General features: G+C 46.9%; 1 protein-coding gene across 2 annotated transcripts in view; it reads right to left on the reverse strand.

Moving 5' to 3' along the window:
- Window positions 1–10,239, reverse strand: part of LOC144101946 (uncharacterized) — a 156,835-nt gene extending 146,596 nt beyond the window's left edge. For both annotated transcript variants that reach the window (XM_077635189.1, XM_077635188.1), the window contains exons 1-5: window positions 9,903–10,239; window positions 7,329–7,559; window positions 4,814–4,964; window positions 3,798–3,879; window positions 1,368–1,440 (exon numbers count right to left, since the gene is read on the reverse strand). In XM_077635189.1, the coding sequence (XP_077491315.1) occupies window positions 1,409–1,440; window positions 3,798–3,879; window positions 4,814–4,964; window positions 7,329–7,525 (462 nt within the window). In that variant the 5' untranslated portion in view covers window positions 7,526–7,559; window positions 9,903–10,239 and the 3' untranslated portion in view covers window positions 1,368–1,408. The remainder of the gene's footprint in view (window positions 1–1,367; window positions 1,441–3,797; window positions 3,880–4,813; window positions 4,965–7,328; window positions 7,560–9,902) is intronic.
- Window positions 10,240–20,820: the final 10,581 nt, after the last annotated feature.

Genomic DNA, 20,820 nt, shown 5'->3' on the forward strand with positions numbered 1-20,820 from the left:
TGGCATTCCCTCAGTGATTCTAGACTACCAGGTGACATCATCACATGTACGCGCCATTGCTGGCCGAGCTTACTATGAGAGGCACTTGCCGTGTTGTGGTCGACCTGTACCCGAATACAGTGAAGTCCGCAAGAGCTGACTGGTACTGCATCGCCCCAGATCAAAGGTGCAAGAGTTTGATTTAAACAGCGTTGGCTGACATGCGCAGGCCGGAAGTAGACTTCCTTGAGATTATGTTGCAGACATGGTCCGAAGCGGTATGTTGCGTAGAGACAATGTTTAGGCCCGTGCAAGCATCCACAAATGCAAGAAAAGCCTAAATTAATTTCACAGTGTGGATGCTTCCTTCATAAAAGTTTTAGCTAATTTTTACTGCTTTTCAAAAATGGCACAGAGGCCGCCCTTTCAAGCGCAGAAAACGTCTCTTCAACATCAGTTTGTTTTCTATTAGCGGATACACAACGCGCACGGTGTTCCAGCTGACTAAAGCTTCAATGGAGGGAGAGCTTAATAATAATAATAATAATAATAACAATTGGTTTTTGGTGGAAAGGAAATGGCGCAGTATCTGTCTCATATATCGTTGGACACCTGAACCGTGCCGTAAGGGAAGGAATAAAGGAGGGAGTGAAAGAAGAGAGGAACAAATAGGTCCGTAGTGGACGGCTCCGGAATAATTTTGACCACTTGGGGATCTTTAACGTGCACTGACATCGCATAGCACACGGGCGCCATAGCGAGCTTAATAGACGGAATAACTCTCGCACTCAGGGTGCACGTTTGAACCTTGACGGGACGGTAGGGATTAAGAATGGGGTGATAAGGGCTGAGCAAAGCAATTCTACAACGTTCTATTTACGGCACACTGCGTGCATTAGTGCGTCGTTATTCTGCGGACCACTGGAGCTATGCACTCATCTTCGCCAGAGTTCTGCACGCACTTGTATTAAAATGTACACGGCTGGCCAATGTCAGGGCAAGCGTGTAAGGTGACACTGCACCGGTCACATACTTGTTCAACATGTTCGATTGCAATCAGTTTCTTTTATGCAATGGAAAAAAATCACAATGACAGGTGGTGATCGTAGATTGGCGGCTTCCTGCGGTGACCCATTAATGTAGTCCTCAACGTGGTCCTAAGTAAATGCAGCGACTAAAACACACCATGGCGCCAATTTGCTTCGGCTTATTTCTTCGCGATGCCTGCATTCAGAGAAAGTAGAGAGTGAAGCTTCGTGTAAACACTGGAGCAAACTAGGTTAGTCATTAATCAGATGTGCACAGTCGAAGCCCTGCGTTGGTTAATTGGAAGGCCTGAAATTTCTACCCGTTTGACCAAGGCACCACACAACACAGTCATAACTCACCCATGACCTTCTGCGGCGTTGAAAACTGGGACGCCACAGTGCTACTGGTGCCAGTTGTCGAGAAGCGCCAGCCCTGCAGAAGTGACAAGATAGATTCAGGGTGACATCGTGAAGGAAACGCTGATAAAATGTTTTCATCACGACTCAATCTTGAGTGGAACGACTTCCAGTTTTTAAAATATACTAAAATATATAGTGTAGCCTTTTATGATAATATATCGCGTGGATATTCTGTATGGAGGCCCACGAGTTTCTAGTTTCTAGATATGCAGTCAAATTCATTTTAGAGGTCAACTGGTGGACAGAGCTCACCCATGATTGTGTAATTGTGCAACGGCGAATCGTGCGCTGTAACAATTCCATTTCTGGTCGGGTACTTCCCAAGTAGGTCTAGGAAGGGTGTCTGAGCTAACCATTGACAAAGGCAGGAATGAAGCAACAGTGTAAAATTTTTAGCGGAACACAGCGACTCTACGGGCAGTACGGCTGCTTGTTGAGAAATCCTTTAGGGCTGGGAGCAGTTTATTGCATTCATGTACGGTACGTAGCATCTAACAAAGATATTCTTGCTGCGGCTACATTCTTTGGCAGAAGGCGAGTTAACTTGGCACTACATTTTTCAACAATTCTTAGAATTCTTCGCTGAGGAATCAGGACCACAATTTGGGCAGAATTTTTGCCCTCGAAAGAAGGCGTCGATATAACTCTTTTCCCGTAAAAGATCACCTCTTACTGTGCTTAGCCTGTTGTGTGCTTAAAATGTGCACTATGTTTCCGGCTTACCATCGTCAATTCACTCAGATACTGCTTATCTCATCCACTGTTCTACATGATATTTTCACACTGCGACCGAGTTGATTAAGGCCTCCGGTCATGCATATACTATGGCGTCCGAAACGTGATAGATGCGGAATAGCCCTTTCTCAAGCAGTGGTAAAGAAAGCAGCATGATCACATGGACGAGGTATTTCCGGTATGACAAAGGATACCTGGGAGACTGGTTGAGGAATCTGGGCCTGTTATTGCCACTCATGGTCGCCAACTGCGGTCATGCCATATTCAGAACTCGACGCAGGCCGTTTGCGGGCGACGAAAAATGACCCGCTTCGACCGATCAGCTTCAAGCAGTCTTGCGCAAGAATTAGCTTCCATAAGCTTGGTATAGTTGCGTACAACACAAGACAGAAGCGTCAAACGCTCTTCTGTGTCCGGCCTTAAACCACAGGAGTGCTTCGGTCTGTACTCCTGACGTTGCAGTAAATCGCAATGCATGTAGCAGTCCGGCTGCGATGCCACTCAATCAGTTGCAAGGCGGTAGACCAGGACATCACGGCGACATGTACACGCCTTTGGTGGCCGAGCTTGGTGTAACGGACATTTGCCATTTTGTTTTTGAGCTGTATCCGAATACGGTGAAGTCCGGAACATCTGGTCTGTACTGCATCGCTGCAGATAAAAGGTAGAAGCGCTTCATTCTAACAGCGTTGGCTGACATGCTTAGCCGCTGGTGGACTTCATTGAGATAATGTTGCAGAGACTGTTATAAGCGGAATGTCGCTTAGGAAGCGGTACAACAAATCGGCTCGTGCTAGCGGCCAGAAACACGAAGAAGGCCTAAATTCTATTTCATATCGTCGGTGTTTCCTTAATTATAATTATTTTATACTGCTCTAAAAAAATGACACCCAGGCTGCCTTCTGAAGTGTATAAAACTTCCCTTCTACATCAATTTGTTTTGGCTTAGCGGACACAGTACCAGCAAGGCATTCCAGCTGACCAACACATGAATGGTGGTAGAGCTTCACGAGAGAAGAAAAGGGTGAGTAACTCTCGCACTCGGGGTGCACACTTGAAACTTGACGGGATTGTACGGATGAAGAATAGGGTTCTAATGGCTGCGTAAAACAGCATGAACGCGTTCTATCCGCGGCAGACTGCGTGCATTAGTGCAGTGTAATTCTACGGACCACTGCAGCTAATAATCATTCACCATCGCCAGAACTCAGCAACGCTCTTGTAGGAAAATGTACACATCTGGCCTAAGCCACTGCAAGCGTGTAAGGTCACACAGTACCGTTCACCTACTTGTTCCACGTGTTCCATTGCAACAAAGGTTTTATGCAAGGGAAAAATAATCAGAATGACAAGTAGTGACCGTAGATTCACAGCATCTGGCTGTTACCCAGCAATAAAGCGCTCAATGCGGTCCAAGTGAACTCTGCAAGCAAAACAAACTGCTGCACCTATTTGGGCCTATTTGCTTCTGCTTATTTCTTTGCGACGCCAATGTTCAGAGACTGTATAGAGTACGGCTTCGAGTAAACAACAAAACAAACTACGCCGATTATTCATCAGGTGTGCACAATTGAAGCTGTGCCTGAAATTTCTGTGCGTTCGACCAAGCCACCGCACAACAAACCATAAACTCACCCATGACATTTACACTGCGACGTTGAAAACCGGGACTCCTCGGGGCTGGTGGCGAGGTACCATTTGTCAAGAAGCGCCATTCCTGCAGAGATGACGAGACCGCTTCATGGTGACGTCATGAAGGAAGCGCTGAAAAATTGTTTTCATCACAACACAAACTTGAGAGGAACGTATTATAGATTATACGGTGTACTCAAATATAATCTAGCCCTTCATGATAATAGCATCGTTATATCCTAGGTCCTACTACTACTACTACTACTACTAATAATAATGATGATGATGATTATAATGATAATAATTGGTTTTGGGGGAAAGGAAATGGCGGAGCATCTGTCTAATATATCGTTGGACACCGAACCGCGCCGTAAGGGAAGGGATAAAGGAGGCAATGAAAGTAGACAGGAAGAAAGAGGTGCCGTAGTGGAGGGCTCAGGAATAATTTCGACCACCTGGCGGTCTTTAACGTGCACTGACATTGCACAACGCACGAGCGCCTTAGCGTTTTGCCTCCATAAAAACGCAGGCGCCGCGGTTGAGTTCGAACACGGGAACTCCGGATCAGTAGCAGAGCGCCCTCACCACTAATCCACAGCGGCGGATCAATTATATTCTAGGTCAACACACTCAGTTCATTACATGTCAAAACCGCACAGATGAGTCAAACTTACGCTTGGTTATATATCTGAGTGGTCATGCAATCAAGTAGTTACATCATGAGAGTTGTCATAATCTGCGAAGTAGCAAAATAAGGTTCGTTGTATCCGAAGTAATATGCAAAGTTCGGTAGCTTGGTGGGCAGGTTACCACCTGCCCAATATTGCAGGTGTAAATCGAGAGAGGGCTAATTTAGGATTGAGAAAGGACATAGCAGCGTCCGTGCATCAGTTTACCTGCGTGTTACACACGCCTAGCCGACAGGGTGTTCCACAGTTACACGATTAAAATTCAATGCCTCAACCCAAATCCTACCGACAGATCACTCCTGCAGGAACCCCAGATAGAAATAGACCCACTGTAGTACAGCATGCCCGCGCCACTCTGACCGTGTTACAGCCAGCAGACGGGGCGCACCAGCTCCACAAGCTCAGGGTGCACAAGGTGACCAAGCATCCAAATGCCCAGCTGATATCGGACACGCTCCACATCCGAAGCACGGGTGGCTTCCTGCGAAGACAAAGCATGAAGCCATACACCGGATGTTTCAGCGTCAAAATTTTTCAAAAAGGGGAGTTTTTGGGATAAAAATTTTGCTTTTGTGGCATAGTATTACCAGTGTTGGCAGACGCCAGAAAACCGGTGAATCATCAGCCGTTAGTAATGGCAATATCATTTTTGTTTTAAGTAGTAAGCTGGTTAATTATTATATATTAAGTGTTTAAATATAATAATTGCTTAACCAGGAGAGTTGGGCGCGAAGTAGCAATTGCAGATTTCTAGCCAGCCGTTAGTAATAGCAATATCATTTTTAGAATTTTGAAAACGCCATTACCTTTAGCGCTGTGGCTGGACAAAATTGGGTTTTTTTTACTAGTTACGTGCAGTGGACGGCTTGCTGTGTCTGCATGCTTTCGAAAGCGTACGTATTTTGGCACGATGCAGGCAAAATTTTGTCGAGCCACAGCGGTGAGGGTAATCGCATTTTAGAACTTCTAAAATCTTATATGCTTATTACTAACGACCGGCCACAAATCTCTAATTGCAGCTTGACGAATAAGTCTGCTAGTTAAAAAGCTAATTATTAAAAATTCCTTAGCCGGCTTACTACATGAGACTATCCAACAATTTTCTGGTGTCCGTCAGCAATGGTAACACTACGCCACACTTGACATTTTTACCCCAAAAACCTTTTTAAAAAATTTTGAAAGTGTTTGTTGAAACGCCTAGTACCTGAACTCTTTTCCCATCTCCTCTTTACTCGTTTTAGTGTGACATGAAGCATTGTCACAATAAACACTAAACACCTTCAGTGGATTGAAGGATTCCGCATGCGCGTTCAAATATGATGGTCTACAGCGAGCTACGCACCACGCTATAGCCGCATCTCCAGATTCCTATGTCGATGGAAGATATATGGCACACATCCTAGTGAGCAGAAGCCCGGCAATACCTCAAGGAGAGAACGCCGGGACTTCTCCTCAAGCCATCGGGGAGCTACTTTGAATTTCATTGATTCAAAAGCATTTTTACCTGGAGAAAGACCTTCTTGCGTGTTACACATCTACTTGTATTCACAAAAGAGTGGCATGTTAAATCATACAAACACCGCACGAATCATTGCATCTTTTCGAAGTTTTTCGATAATTTTTTCATGGCCTATGGGCTACTCAGATATCCTAAATTATTATGAAGGGGTCAGACTGAAATATTTACCACCACATCAATATTTCAGCAGAGAGCATGCTGTTGCATGGCGACAGCTCCAGACGGGTGCTTTCTCAAATGTAAACCTTCTTAATAACATGTTCCCTATGCAGTATGAGGCTAGGTGCCCATTGTGCGGAGAGAAACCTGATTTATACCACATATCATGGGCCTGTCAAAATATTGGGCCCTCATCTATCTATAGAATGAAAAACCCGAGTGCGGAACAGCGGGAGAGTATGTTTCCAGCATAAGCTTGAAAGGCCAAAGGTGCCTAGTAGAGCGAGCTCGCGAGATGGCCATACTCAGTGGAGCCTTGGACTAGGGCACCAACCCCGTGAATGAAGACGGAAGACGTCATCGGAAGATGGAAGACTCCATCTGAAGCCGCGAAGATCTCTTTTCTAGAGCTCAACCAGTGTTTTTCCCATCCGATCCGATAACTTTTTCGTGTGCTCCATACTGGCACCTCAAAAAACAACTTTAAAAAGAGAGATGGCGAGATGTCTGATTGCCGTGGTTATTTCGAAAAGAAAGGATAAGAATTTTTAACAGCCTGCTAAAAAAGATTATAATCGTAAATAGTGGTGTTCTTTCTCTGGTGCCACGTCTAGTGTAAGGGGGAGTTCTCGGGCTGTAAATTTACCATGCCAAATAGCATTGTATCAAAGATCAGACCATTTCCTTAGCATTGTAAAATTTACCATGCAGTCGGCAATAAATATACCTACCTTGAATTTGAAATGCGGGGAGTCGTCCTAAGGCGACTAAGGATATCCCGGACGCCGTAGGGGAGGGTTCCAGATAATTTCAGGCACCTGGAGTTAATTAACGTGCGCAGACTTGGACAGTACACGTGCCTCTACATTTCATATTCATTGAAATGGGGTCAGCAGCCAAGCATCGTAACCATCAGCCATCGTATAGTGGCTGATATCCGCTGACTTCTGTCCGCAATAACGGTTCCCTTTTTCACGCGGTTCACATAGCTCATGCCACAGCTATGTAACCATGAACAGAATCTCTAGGACTCTTTCTCCATCTCCTCTTTACTTGTTTTAGTGTGACGCGAAGCACTGTCACAATAAACAATACGCACATTCAGTGGATTGAAGGATTCCCCATGTGTGTTCAAATATGATGGTCTACAGCGAGCTACGTACTTACCAAAAGCTGTTTTCGCAGCTGCCAAAGCTCCGCAGAGAAGGTCCAGCTGGACATGTTATTCGAGCTGGGCGCCGCAGCACATCACCACTGGGACCACACGTTAGCTCGGCAGCAAGGTGCATCCTAGCGATCGAGACCAGTCCACCATGACACAGCCGGTCAGCAACGACATCCTGTCCGCTGAATGTTGTCCCCATGACAACGAAGGACCGGCCTCTCTCTGGCCAAGTCCTGCGGGGTGCCGCATATTGTGGAACATGTTACGAAGCAGGTTTACAATACGTAAACCAGATCCCCCGGACAGACTACATACACGCGAGAAAGGCACTAGCTACAGTGGCGTGCCTACGGTTGCAGCATTGGAGCATTTCGTCTATCGACCTTATCCGTGTTTCCAATGTCTCATCTTATCGACAGCCTAGAAGTATGGAATATTGATGAGCCGAAAAATGTATTCCCGCAGAAGAATCGAAACTTGGGCAAGGTGGTATAGCGTCATGGTGAATCTAGCAGCACAAAATACACTGCTGTTAACTGCCCGGTTCACTTCAATAAACTGCAATTGCGAGTCAGCGCTTGTTTTTTCTGCTTTCATGTCCCTGTCTTTCGCGCTGATATATTAACCATGTATTCTCGTAGCCTGGAATTCTTTTCCTCCTCGTCTAAATTTGGTAATAGAAAACAAAACGGCATCCTTTGGCGAAGTTTGTCGCTCACTAACGAAACCATTAGGAATGGTAAAAGGTTCTTCTGCAGGAAGCCGCCGTACAATTATTTTCATCGGCCACCGTATTTTTTCATGCTGCCGTGCATTCCAGTCTTATTTCTTTTATGAAAGTTCAATTATTCAATATCGCAATTTTTGCATTCTTGCCGGCAACCTGAGACGTCCTTTAAAGGAGAAGATGAATGAGGCCTCGAGAAAAATAGGTTCTACAGCAGGTAGGAAGATGAAAATCGACATACCCCTAATGTGCACTGCCAGCGTGCCATACACATGCCCGTTAACATCTCTACTGTCCCTCTAAATGTCAAGGCCCTAGGTCAAAAATAAAAGAGCGCACAACAGAACTAACCGCCTTTCCATTGAAGAGTTTAACCCGCGCAAGCCTCCGTGACCAGGCAGCGCTTCTTGTCATCGCCAGAAGGTCGACAGAAGCCTCCGGGTACCTGGACTGCAGACCCACCCACAAGCAGTCTGGATACCACCCACTTCATTATGCATGTACTGAATCAATCAGATAAATAAGGGTGTATTGGAAAACGCAGCTCACAGAATTGCTGGGCTGATGCCTATATTTAGACGGGGTAGCACCTGAAGTTAAGAGCGGAAAAGTAGGCTGCATACCCGAGAGTGAGAGCCCAAGTAAGGGGTCACAATACAAAACTACGAAGGCGGCCTCAGACTTTTGTTGTGACGTTGCAATCAATCACATTGCATGTGGCATTCCCTCAGCGACGCTAGACTATCAGGTGACATCATGACGTGTACGCGCCATAAGCTGGCGAAGCTTACTTTGAGAAGCACTTGCTGTATTGTGGTCGACCTGCACCCGAATACAGTGAAGTCCGCAAGAGCTGACCGGTACTCCATCGCCCCAGGTCAAAGGTACAATGGTTTGATTTAAATAGCGTTGACTGACATGCTTCGGCCGGTAGTAGACTTCCTTGAGATCATGCTGCAGACATGGTCCGAAGTGGTACGTTGCGTAGAGACAACTTGTAAGCCCGTCCAAGCATCCACAAACACGGGAAAAGCCTAAATTAATTTCTTAGCGTGGATGCTTCCTTCATCAGAGTTTTAGCAAATTTTTACTGCTTTTCAAAAATGACACAGAGGCCGCCCTTTCAAGTGCAGAAAACGTCCCTTCAACATCAGTTTGCTGTCGCTTAGCGGATACACAACCCGCACGGCATTCCAGCTGACGAATGCTTCAAAGGAGGGAGAGCTTAATAGAGGGGGTAAGCCTCGCACTGAGGGTGCACACTTGAACCTTGAAGGTACGGTAGGGATGAAGAATGGGGCTATAAGGGCTGAGCAAAGCAATGCTACAAAGTTCTATTTACGGCACACTGCGTGCATTAGTGCGTCGTTATTCTGCGGACCACTGGAGCTATGCACTCATCTTCGCCAGAGTTCTGCACGCACTTGTATTAAAATGTACACGACTGGCCAATGTCAGTGCAAGCGTGTAAGGTAACACTGCACCGGTCACATACTTGTTCAACGTGTTCGATTGCAATCGCTTTCTTTTATGCAATAGAAAAAATCACAATGACAGCTAGTGATCGTAGATTGGCGGCTTCCTGCGGTGACCCATTAATGTAGTCCTCAACGCCGTCCTAAGTAAATGCAGCGAGGAAAACACACCATGGCGGCTATTTGCTTCTGCTTATTTCTTCGCGATGTCTGCGTTCAGAGAAAGTACAGAGTGCAGTTTCGTGTAAACACTGGAGCAAACTACGTCAGTAATTCCTCAGATGCGCACAGTTGAAGCCCTGCAGTGCTTAATTGGAAAGCCTGAAATTTCTACGCATTCGACCAGGGCACCACACAACAAAGCCATAACTCACCCACGACATACTGCGGCGTTGAAAACCGGGACGCCACAGTGCTACTGGTGCCAGTTGTCGAGAAGCGCCAGCCCTGCAAACGTGACAAGACAGATTCAGGGTGACATCTTGAAGAAAACGCTGACAAATTGTATTCATCGTTAGTCAAACTTGAGTGGAACGTCGTCTTTTAGTTTTTAAAATATACTAAAATGAATAGTGCAGCCTTTTATGATAATATGTCGCGTGGATAATCGGTATGGAGGCCCGCGCGTCGCTAGTTTCTAGATATGCAGTCAAATTCGTTTCAGAGGTCAACTGGTAGACAGCTCACCCACGACTGTGCAATAGTGCAACGTAGAATCGTGCGCAGTAACTATTCCATTTCTGGTCGGGTACTTTATCCCTCCCAAGTAGGTCTAGGAAGGGTGTCCGAGCTAACCAATGACAAAAGCAGGAATGAAGCAACAGTTTATAGCGGAAAAGTTTATAGCGGAACACAGCGACTCTACGGGCAGTACGGATGCTAGTTGAGACATCCTTTAGGGCTTGGAGCAGTTGAATGCATTCATGTACAGTACGTAGCATCTAACGAAGATATTCTTGCTGCGGCTACATTCTTTGGCAGAAGGCGAGTTAACTTGGCACTACATTTTCTAAGAATTCTTGGAATTCTTCGCTGAGGAAAGAGAACAAGAATTTGGCCAGAATTTTTGCCCTGGAAAGCAGTCGCCGACATAATTCATTTCCCGTAACAGACCGCCTTTTTCTGTGCTTACCCTGTTGTGTGCTTTAAATGTGCGCCATGCTTCCGGCTTACTATTGTTAATTCAACCAGGTACTGCTTATCTCATCCACTGTTCATGATATTCTTGCACTGCGACCAAGTTCATTAAAGCTTCCGGTCATCTATATACTATGGACATCCCAAACGTGATAGATGCAAAATAGTCCTTTCTCAAGCAGTGGTAAAAAAAAGCATGATCACATGGACGAGGTCTTTCCGGTATGATAAAGGATACCTGGGAGACTGGTTGGAGAGTCTGTGCCTGTTATTGCCACTCATGATTGCCAACTGCGGTCATGCCATATTCTGAACTCGACGCAGGCCGTTTGCGCGCGACGAAAAATGACCCGTTTTGACCATTCGGCTTCAAGGAATCTTGCGCACGAATTAGCTTCTATCAGCTCTGTCTATATTTGCGTACAACGGAGAGAGAAGCGCCAAACGCCCTTCAGTGTCCGCCCTTAAACCACAGCAGTGCTTTGGACAGTACTCGGGACGTTGCAGTAAATCGCGTTGCATGTGACAGTCCGGCTGCGATGCCACTCAATCAGGTGCAAGGCGGGGGACCAAGACTTCACGGCAACATATACACGCAATTGGTGGCCACTGTCCCTCCTTTTGGCTTTGCTTCTCATAAAGCAGCCATCGTTAAGGGAAGCCACTTCAAAAATGTTAAGAGAAAGAATAAGTTCGATTTACTTATGAGAGCCACGAGGGCATTCCTTGGCAGTCGTTCTAAGCCACTGAAGCCATGCAGTTTTCACAACCCAGATGTGCTACTAGTGGAACAGGACTATATCCATGTTTGGAGCTATAAGCTTAAAGGAATCTCTGAAGAACTTGACTTGGGCTGGAATAGTGAAGAGTAGAGCAAGTGGCCTGTTCTGGAGACTGACGGCGAGAATAACCTCTCTTAGCAGCGCAGGAAGGGCCGTGATTGGACCCGGAGAAACCATTGGACGTTCATTTATATATTCTACTGTTCCCATTACTAATCTTGTAAACGGCTAACAAAAGTATGCCGATGTCTGTGCACAGCTTCCCGATCCTAGATCAAATGGCTTCCTAGAGGGTGCGATTGTAGTCTGGATTTCAACCTCGCTCGGGCATTGCTCACCCGGTAGTTTCTAGCACGTGGCTGTGCTTCAGCGTTAGCCAGATGACAAATTTTTCTCAATTCCAGAGCAGGATTCCACTCCCAACACTTCGCGTTTTCTGGGAGTCAGTGTCTACAAAAGCATTTGCGAAATATTTCTATAAAAGGCGGTTAAAATCTCCCTCGAGAATACAGCCACCCTTCTAATTGAGGTAGTTATGCTTAAACAGTAGTTTAAATCTATTTGTTGCGTTAGGCGTCTTAACCAGAATCCCCTTAACAATGATCTCGTAGTCGCTCTCGGCATAAAATGGCGTCACTTGTGTCATTTGTTCACTCACATTACTGAAGTCGCCTATGAATCTCCCGTCACAATAATGGCTCAGGGGTCTGAACCCCGAAGTGGCTGTCTTGTCACATGGTACGAAGTGCTGCGGCAAAAACCATTACCCCTCCCGGATTCGTCCTGGCAGGGTGTCCAAGTGAACACTAACAAAAGCAGGAAAGAAGTTATAGGGAATAGATTTGAAGCAGAACACAGCCACTGTGCGGGTATAACTGTTGGCTGCTGAGAGATCTTTTAGGGCTTGGTGCAATTTACTGTATTGAGGCAAATGCAGCAAATTCATGGCATTTACAAACTCGCCCATGAAAGTTACTCTCAGGCATTGAACCTTGACGCATCAGGGCTGATGGCGAGGTACCACTTGTCAAGAAGCGCCGTCACTGCGGAAGTGACAAGACTGATTCAGGGTCACATTGTGAAGGACACACCGATATTGTTTCATCACGACTCGCACTTGAGTGGAACGTCTTGTAGTTTTGATACCAGCTTTGTGATTGGTTTATGCTATGGAGGAAGGATTTTCAGTCTAAAACTTTCTAAAAAAATGGCGGTGGTTCATGGTGGCATGAACCAAGTTATACGAGCGAAATCTATGGTAAGCATGATTGCCACTGCCTCAAATCAAATCTCAAGGTCAGGTACCCAACGGTATGACCACGAGGTTATACTACCATAGCTTTGGCCACACCACCACCACACAGTTAAGTTCGGTTTGACCTCGTGAGACATTAAAGGTCACTGTCTACGTGTCGCCTACTGCATCGTCAAATGTCCAGGTGAAATTTAAGGGCCAACGTCAACAACAACAATGCATGCACTCCCTTCTTTGTCCTGGCCATCTAACCAAGTGTCATCAGAGAGTTCTGTCTTGCTTGCTCACCATGGGCTGGTGGCCCGGCTGTCTCCTAGAAGGCGGGACACCCACACGACGCATGCATTTCAGACGAATCAGTTGGGCGCTGACCGCTGACCACGACCGGCACTGTAACAGCGCCGTATTTTAAACGTTACAAGGCTGCCATCATGCCACCCACCACATGAATGAAGCGAAAGGAGATTTAAAGGGGTTCTGAAAGAGGCTCTAATGAAGTGGCGATACGCCTGGGACGTTAAAGCACCCCGCACCAGGAATATTGTCTAGCAGAATTTTTTTTAATGCGCTGAATAGAAGCCGAGATATCTGTAGCCATAATATGCATTTCAGCTTCTTAGCACCTTTTCCTCTTCTCTCGTCACTATTTGCACGCTGGAAGGTCGGCGATCGTCCGCTGGCGCCACCTCTGGAGGCGGAGCTTTCTGATGCGCCGGAGCTACGCGGCTTATTGGCATCGGTCATGGTAGCTGCCTGACGTCTGAAAGAATCTAACCAATAGTCACCTCTCAACTTGCATACGAGGTGTGAGCGACGGAGGAGGGTGCGAGCATGAAAAAGTCGCCGGGAAGGGCTCGCCAACTTTCGCGCATGGTTGTCGGTTCTCTGCTGTGTGTAGAAGTGTATTACTTGGATCAGGCATTCATGACAACACAATGTAGTGATTGACAGCGATGATGTGCTCTTAATTTGAAAACGATTCTTTTAAGCAACATCCTACCTGAAGTGCTCTATTCTTGCAAGACGGCTAAACGAAATACGTGGCAGCTCCTCGGTTCCCTGTATCCTACACTGCCATTTTCATTTCAAAGCGACCAGCAAGGCAATAAGTGTTAGTCCTGTTCAGCCGAAGTGAGAACCATAACCTTCTAATCCTTCCAGACTCTACTCTGGGATTAAACTGTATATGCAGAACTCACTAACCTGTTGGTGCCAAGTGGTCATGATGGCGTCACACATAGAATTTCAAGACCCCCATAAACATGCACGATCAAAACAAAGTAATCTGGGCACTGTCAGAGTGATAAGAAAGGTTAATGAATGTCTTGATAGGAAGAAAGCAAACAATAAACGTCCTCTCTTTCGTGTCTAGCAAACATCGAGGCAAAGAATAACTACTGTGTCCCCAGAAAGGGTACAGACTAACATTAACGCTATCCAACTTAGGCAACCGCTGACTCCAGCTGCCATGACTCGCTCTCAGCAGTGGCTCAATGTACAGAGCACACTGGCATTAACTATGTCTAATAAATCTGCACGTATCCAACCTTGAACGATTTTCTTCAAGGATGCTGGGGTCAACAAGAAATGAATAATTATCAACAACAATGTATTCAAAAGGAGCAAGTACTCTAGGCAAATAATGCAGGCAAATAATCTCAAGGTCTGAAAAACTACACCGAAAATATCAAGATAATATCAATCGCTTGATGACCGCAGACTTCAGTTAATGTACGTTAGTAGCCATTAGGCGCCAAGAACCGATCGAAATTCGTTTTGAAATCGGCAGAGTCGAAGAGGGCGCTCTCCCAATGAAAATTCATGGGACCACTTCCAAGCGCTTTAGCAGGGTGGAGTAACGGGCCTAGCGCGACTACAGCTTTATGTCATTGCCACCTAACACGCATTTTTATTTATTTTTTGTCTCGTTTGTTTCCAGTTTTAGTCACAGCTGTCTGTGAAGTTAAGTCAAACAGTAAGCAGGGAATGTCACTAGCTGCTGTGTCCAGATAACACGACAATACTGGTTCCCAAGATTTTTGGCTTCCTAGAAGGAGCAGGCACACCGAAGGAAGAGACTCTTACTCCAGTGCCAGCTCCGCGCGTCGCCAGCCATGTGGTGTGGAGCGCCGAACACCCGAACACCCGGAGGGCAATGCTCCTAGAGGTCCGGAACGCATCGCTGGAAAAGAATACGCGGCACTTCAGCGTTTCTTCGTGCTTTGCTGCGTGAGATGGCGTGTAAGGCGTATAAGGCATATAAGGAGATGTTTTGTCTGCGTGCATGCATGCATGTACTATCGGCGTCAAATGAAATGTGAACAGCGGAACGCGTGGCGAACGGTCAAGCTTAGGCCGTCTGCCTGTCATCTTCAATTACAGGCGCGCTATTCCGGTTTGCGATAGTTTTTTTTTGTTTTATTTGACTTTTGCTTCTTCGCTTTGCCGCTGGAGAACCACATTCATGCTTTTCACGGATCACAATTTGCACAGCGTGGTTTCGCGGGCGGCAGCGAGTGAAGCGAGCGGCCCTATCTCCCTGGTCAACCTTTACTTTTTCGCAGAACAGGCGCTTTAGCACCACGATGATGGCAGAAAAATCGAAACGCTGCAAGCCAGGGCTCTATCAGCGCTCGCTTTACATACGCGGGCGACAGCCGCTGCCGCCAAAGGAACTGCGCTGCGCCAGTTGCGCTCCAGTGGCAAAGCGAGAAAACGAACTCAAGAGAAAACAGAAGAAAAAGTGTCGATAACCGGATGCGGGCGCCTATCGCTGCTAGCGACTGGCAGACTGCCTAAGCTGGACCGCTCGGCACGCGTTCCGCTGTTCGCATTTCATTCGACGCCGATAGTAGATGCGCGTGCGCGTGTGCGATTTGAGTATCACGCACATACGCAAATAAGCATACCAGGCGCCAAACTCATACCTGCAACTCATAACTGGAAGTCATGAACAGCTGCATTATAAAAAGATTTCCTTGCTCGTTTGTACGATTTTTGAAGCGAAAGCTTCACTACGTGACCTTGTGCTTCGATCGCCGGGTGCCGAGTTTTCGCCTTCAGCTGAGTTAGAGGTCAAACCATGAAAAAGAAAAAAGAGAAATGAATCTATCCATGACCGGTAGTCGAACCCACGGCTGGGCGAACAGATATTCTTTAAGACTGCTCAGCGAGGCTATCGCACGCCTCGTGTTAAACTGCATCGCAATCTCGCGCAGTGCACTGGAGAGCGTCGTCTTCACCAACTTCTAGCTACTCCATCCTGCGCCACTGCCGGCTTACCGTCGTCTGCTACGTAGCACAAATCCGTGCTTTCGCTCCGATTTGAATGCAGTAAAAATCCTCGTTGTTTTTTCTCTTAACTTCACAAGTTCTCTGCATAAAATTTGTCTTGCTGCGATTACTACGCCCAGTAACATACAGCGATGTTTTCCTCGTTTTGAAGTCATGGTTACAAGTGTGAAAGTATGCGTAAGGCAGATCAAAGAAGAATAGCAGTTGTTGATTGTCGGATAGAGCCTAAATATACAGACTAGCTACGCCCACATTCACAACAGACACATACTGTTCCTCAGTTAAAATGAAACTTCCTAACGTTTAAGTTTGCCTTGTTAGCAAAAAACTAATCACAACGTCATATGACCAGTGGATGAACCTGAATGCCACTGATTTGCTTCTCACAAATAAATATTAGGATCTTGATCTTTTTCACTGTAGGATCACAAAAGCGCTCAAGTGACCAAGGCAGGGAAAATTGTACATACAAATGAGGCCATGGGGTCCTCGTTAAAAAAAAAGTAATCACACCCCATTCGCAGCAAGAGCAGATTAATCATGCCCAAATCAATGCCCCGCGCATTAAGTGCCGCTTCCTCGCATGCATAAATTTGTTGGAAGTAAGCGGCCCATGTGTCCGTTTCTCTGTCCTTTTACAGTCGTATATCTCAAAACCGACTAGCTGAAGCACTGCTGCTGCTTGTTCTGTGCTGCGATTCTTTTGAGCTGCAATACAGAACGCTGCAAGAAATGAGATGCTGTCGACTATAGTGCGGCTCTTTTTTTTCGTTTTAGCTTTACCTTACTGTATAACGGTTATCGTCACCGAGATTACCCTTGTGATCTTCAGCGAATCTGTGACTGAGGTATTTCCCCACCTTGTGAAAAATCATGCTAGATACACACAACGAAGCGAATTTGCCTGGCCAAGCAACCGCATAATACAACTGTTAACTCACCCATAAACTTCAGACCGGATGCACAGCAGTCCTGGGCCGGTGGCGAGGAACCACAATTGAGGAAAAACCATCGCTGCGCAATAGACAAGAACATTTCGAGGTTGCCTAAAAAAGAAGTCACCGGAATATAATTTTTCTAACACTCATGTTGCAGCGAAATTTTTTCTTACAGCAAATAGACACGCTCCTTTTCGAAACACCAAGAATGGGCACCTTGCTGGAAGCCCTTAAAAAATATGCAGACACGATGAAATGGAGCAGCAGCAGCAGTACAGGCTTACGTGCGGGTGTCCCAACCAACACGATGTAGCTACAATCATTCGTACAGCCTTTCTCTTCACCGAGAGACTATGACACGATTGGCAGGTTGTGATTATTGTGCGATTTATATTTCTGGTGTTTTTCGCATAGCTCGCCCGTCGGGGGCGGAAAATTCAAAAGGGGAATTTCGAAAGTGCCTTCTGCCCTGCGAGCCGGTACACGAGGACCTTGCAGTCTTTCACAACCGGCTTGGAGCTCGCCCTCCAGAAGGTCGGCATCCGCAGGAGCCTCACATTTGGTCCCAGCCGTTTCCTGTGGACGCAAGCGCTGAACCGGACGCTACGGCGCTTGCTCCGCTTCCAAACCCTCGACGAACGTCTGCGCATACTTCGCGGGAGCTCCACTGATTGAACTCCTCTTTTGGCTTAATATGGGGAGCAGGGCAGGAAAGTTCAAAGGCATTGGTCAACGCCAGTGGCGCATGCGAAAGCACAAAAGGAGAAAAGCGAGTCCTTGGCCACAGAACTAAGCCACAGAGCCTTTCTGACCGGAAATTTCCAGCGACACTTAGCCTACGCTTTAGGTGTATGACGCGATAGCGCTAATGGCTCCCTTTAATGGCTTTGGTTCCTCTTTGAATACACGCAGACACGGATAACGTGCGGCAAGACACACATGGCCTCATTTTAACTCAGCCCAGTTGACGTCCTTGGATGTGCTAAGGGCCATCACCACCATCATCCTGGACACGCGCTCTGCAGGGCAAAAGCCTCTGCCACGTCTCTCCAGGTAACTCTGTCCTTTCCCAACTGCACCCACCCTTTGCCTGCAAACTTCTTAATCTTGTCCGCCCACCAAACTTTCTGCCGTCCCCTGCTACGCTTGCCTTCTCTTGGAATCAATCAACGCTGTTACCCTTAAGGACGAGCGGTTATCTTGACTTTGCACAACATGCCCTGCCCAAACCCATTTGTTCCTCTTGATTTCGGCTAGGATGTCATCAACATGCGTTTGTTCCCTCATTAAATCTGCCCGCTTCCAATCCCTTAACGTTACACCAAACATTTCCCTTTCGACACTTCGATGCGTTCTTCTTAAAGGACACTAAAGAGGAATCTCAACTCGTCTTTTTACCGCGGGAACTCTATCTACACGTTCCGCGACGGCACTTGCTCTCTTTGCATCTCTTCGCGCTTACGAGCCCACGCCGTTACGTTTACGCGCCACATACTTCGTCAAACGTCACTAAATGAATGACTCTATTGACGCGAGAGTGTTAAGGCTACCGTTAAGCGGAGGACGCGGGAGGACTGGCGGCGTGTGAAGAAAATGCGGATTTCCCGGAAAAGTTGACATTACACGTGAAGCGACGGTTTTGAAAACAGAATAGAAATTCACATAAATTTGGAATATGAGGTTGCAACCTCCCGCAGTGCCTCAGAGGACCTGGCTTTCGATGGAGGCGAAACCCAGAGGCGCCCTGTGATGCGCGCGATGTGAGCGCGCGTTGAAGATCCCCGGGTGGTCTAAGTTATTCCGCAGACCTCCACTACAACGCTTTCTTTCTTCCTTCTTTCACTCCCTCCTTTATCTCTTCCTTTACGGTGCGGTTGGGGTGTCCTCCGAGATATTGCGCGATATACTACCGAGTTAGTGCTGTGGGCATTTATAATAAAGTAAAAAGTAAAAAAATAACAGTGGAAGGAAAAAATGTTGCTAGCCGTGCCACGCGCCATCGAAACCTAAGCACCTGGGCTGCAGCGAGCGGGAATAAAAGGAAAGAGGGAGGTGAGAGAGAGGGAAGAAATTGGGAGAGTAAGTATAGGGTTGGGGCGGCAATATACGCTATGCACAAATATAGGATGCTTACGCCATTTACACTTCTCAAGAAACCAACACAGCCCTTCAGAACGGCACTCCCACCTTTACCCCTTCCCTCGAATCACGGTTGTGGTGTCCCCCCGAGAACCAGTGACTGCGCCTTTCATCTCCTAACAACGCACAGCAATGGGCTGAGAAAGCTCGTGCGAACGCCGGGCTGATGGCACGCGAGGTGAAAGCCGCTCGTGAAAGACGGCAAGGTCCTCAAGTATTGGCTCGCAGAGTAGAATCCGCATAACAGACGTCAGGGGTGCACCCATCATGCCCGCGCCGGGACGACCTCGATCAGTTTCTCCACGACGTTCTACCCGCCGCGGTGGTTCAGTGGTTAGAGCGCTCGGCTACTGATCCGGAGTTCCCGAGTTCGAACCCGACCGCGGCGGCTGCGTTTTTATGGAGGCAAAACGCAATGGCGCTCGTGTGCTGTGCGATGTCATTGCACGTTAAAGGTCCCCAGGTGCTCGAAACTATTCCGGAGCCCTCCACTACGGCACCTCTTCCTTCCTTTCTTCTTTCACTCCCTCCTTTATCCCTTCCCTTGCGGCGTAGTTCAGGTGTCCGCCGATATGTGAGACAGATACTGCGCCATTTCCTTTCCCAAAAACAAATTTTAAAGTCTTTTCAGCCTTCGAACAGTGTAGCGATGCGACCCTTCGAAGCGTAGGTAGAGACAAGCGTATTTGCTGTGCGATGACTTCATCCGATCTATTAATGCATTGAGACATACAGGTTTCAGAGTTACAGAGTGGGCGGTTGCGTCTCGGTTAGTAGTGAACTGAGAAATCCACAGTAGGAGTCTCTTAAGGTTTAAATGTGGGCAGACCATGATGTAGAATGCTTCTAATAATCAGGCGAGAGCGTCATAAACTTTGCGATGTCACCCACACGTTAAAGATTCCCAGGTGCTCGAAATTTGAAGATGAAAGCATTAGTTGCGTCATAAGTCCACCGGAAGTGTCCGCCCCACCTGTCAATCAAATGACGTCGTCATAACTAGAATAAATAAATAAAACACAATAAAAAAGAAACATTAAAGTGAATGGAAATAAAAATAAACAAAAATAATAAAAAGAAATAAAACTGGAAATGAAATAATAGAAATAGATTATAAATTAGAAAATAAAAATAAAAAATACAAAATCCCAACCAAAAGAAAATACAACGCGCACTGCTGTCGTGGAAAAACAAGTGTTCTAGAAAGTTCCACGCTTTCGCATTCCTCCTCCTCACCTCACCTTAGTAGTGTGACAAAGGCTGCAGGACTGCCTGGAAAAAGCCAAGTCCGCATGCGGTGCAGGTACAGCAGACGACGCAGTCGGCATCGAAGAAAGAACCTCCTCCTCTGACCCGCTGGTGCCTTCCGGTCTGCAAAAGAGTCACTGAGAGTCAGGTTCCTTCGTTGCATACTATGGATGGATGGAAAAACTTTATTTTCGTCAGAGAGCATGTGTGGACGATTCCGTGTCAGATGGCCATCAACCCATGGCTGACGGCGACCTGGGTGGCCCACTCCACGGCCCTGGTCTGGACGACCGGGTCTGAGCTGGCCAACACGGCCTCCCACTGCTCGAGGGAAGGATCACGCATAATGTCCGCCGGTGGCGGTGCTATGCTACAGCTCCATAATATGTGGTCAAAGGTTGCCAATTCGTGACACCATTTGCACTCCGGCTGAATGTCCGGGTAGATTTTGCTCAATACGTATGGGTTGAAGAAACATCTAGTCTGCAATCATCGCCCG

Source organism: Amblyomma americanum, chromosome 8 (genome assembly GCF_052857255.1).
Source record: "Amblyomma americanum isolate KBUSLIRL-KWMA chromosome 8, ASM5285725v1, whole genome shotgun sequence".
Lineage (NCBI taxonomy): Eukaryota > Metazoa > Arthropoda > Arachnida > Ixodida > Ixodidae > Amblyomma > Amblyomma americanum.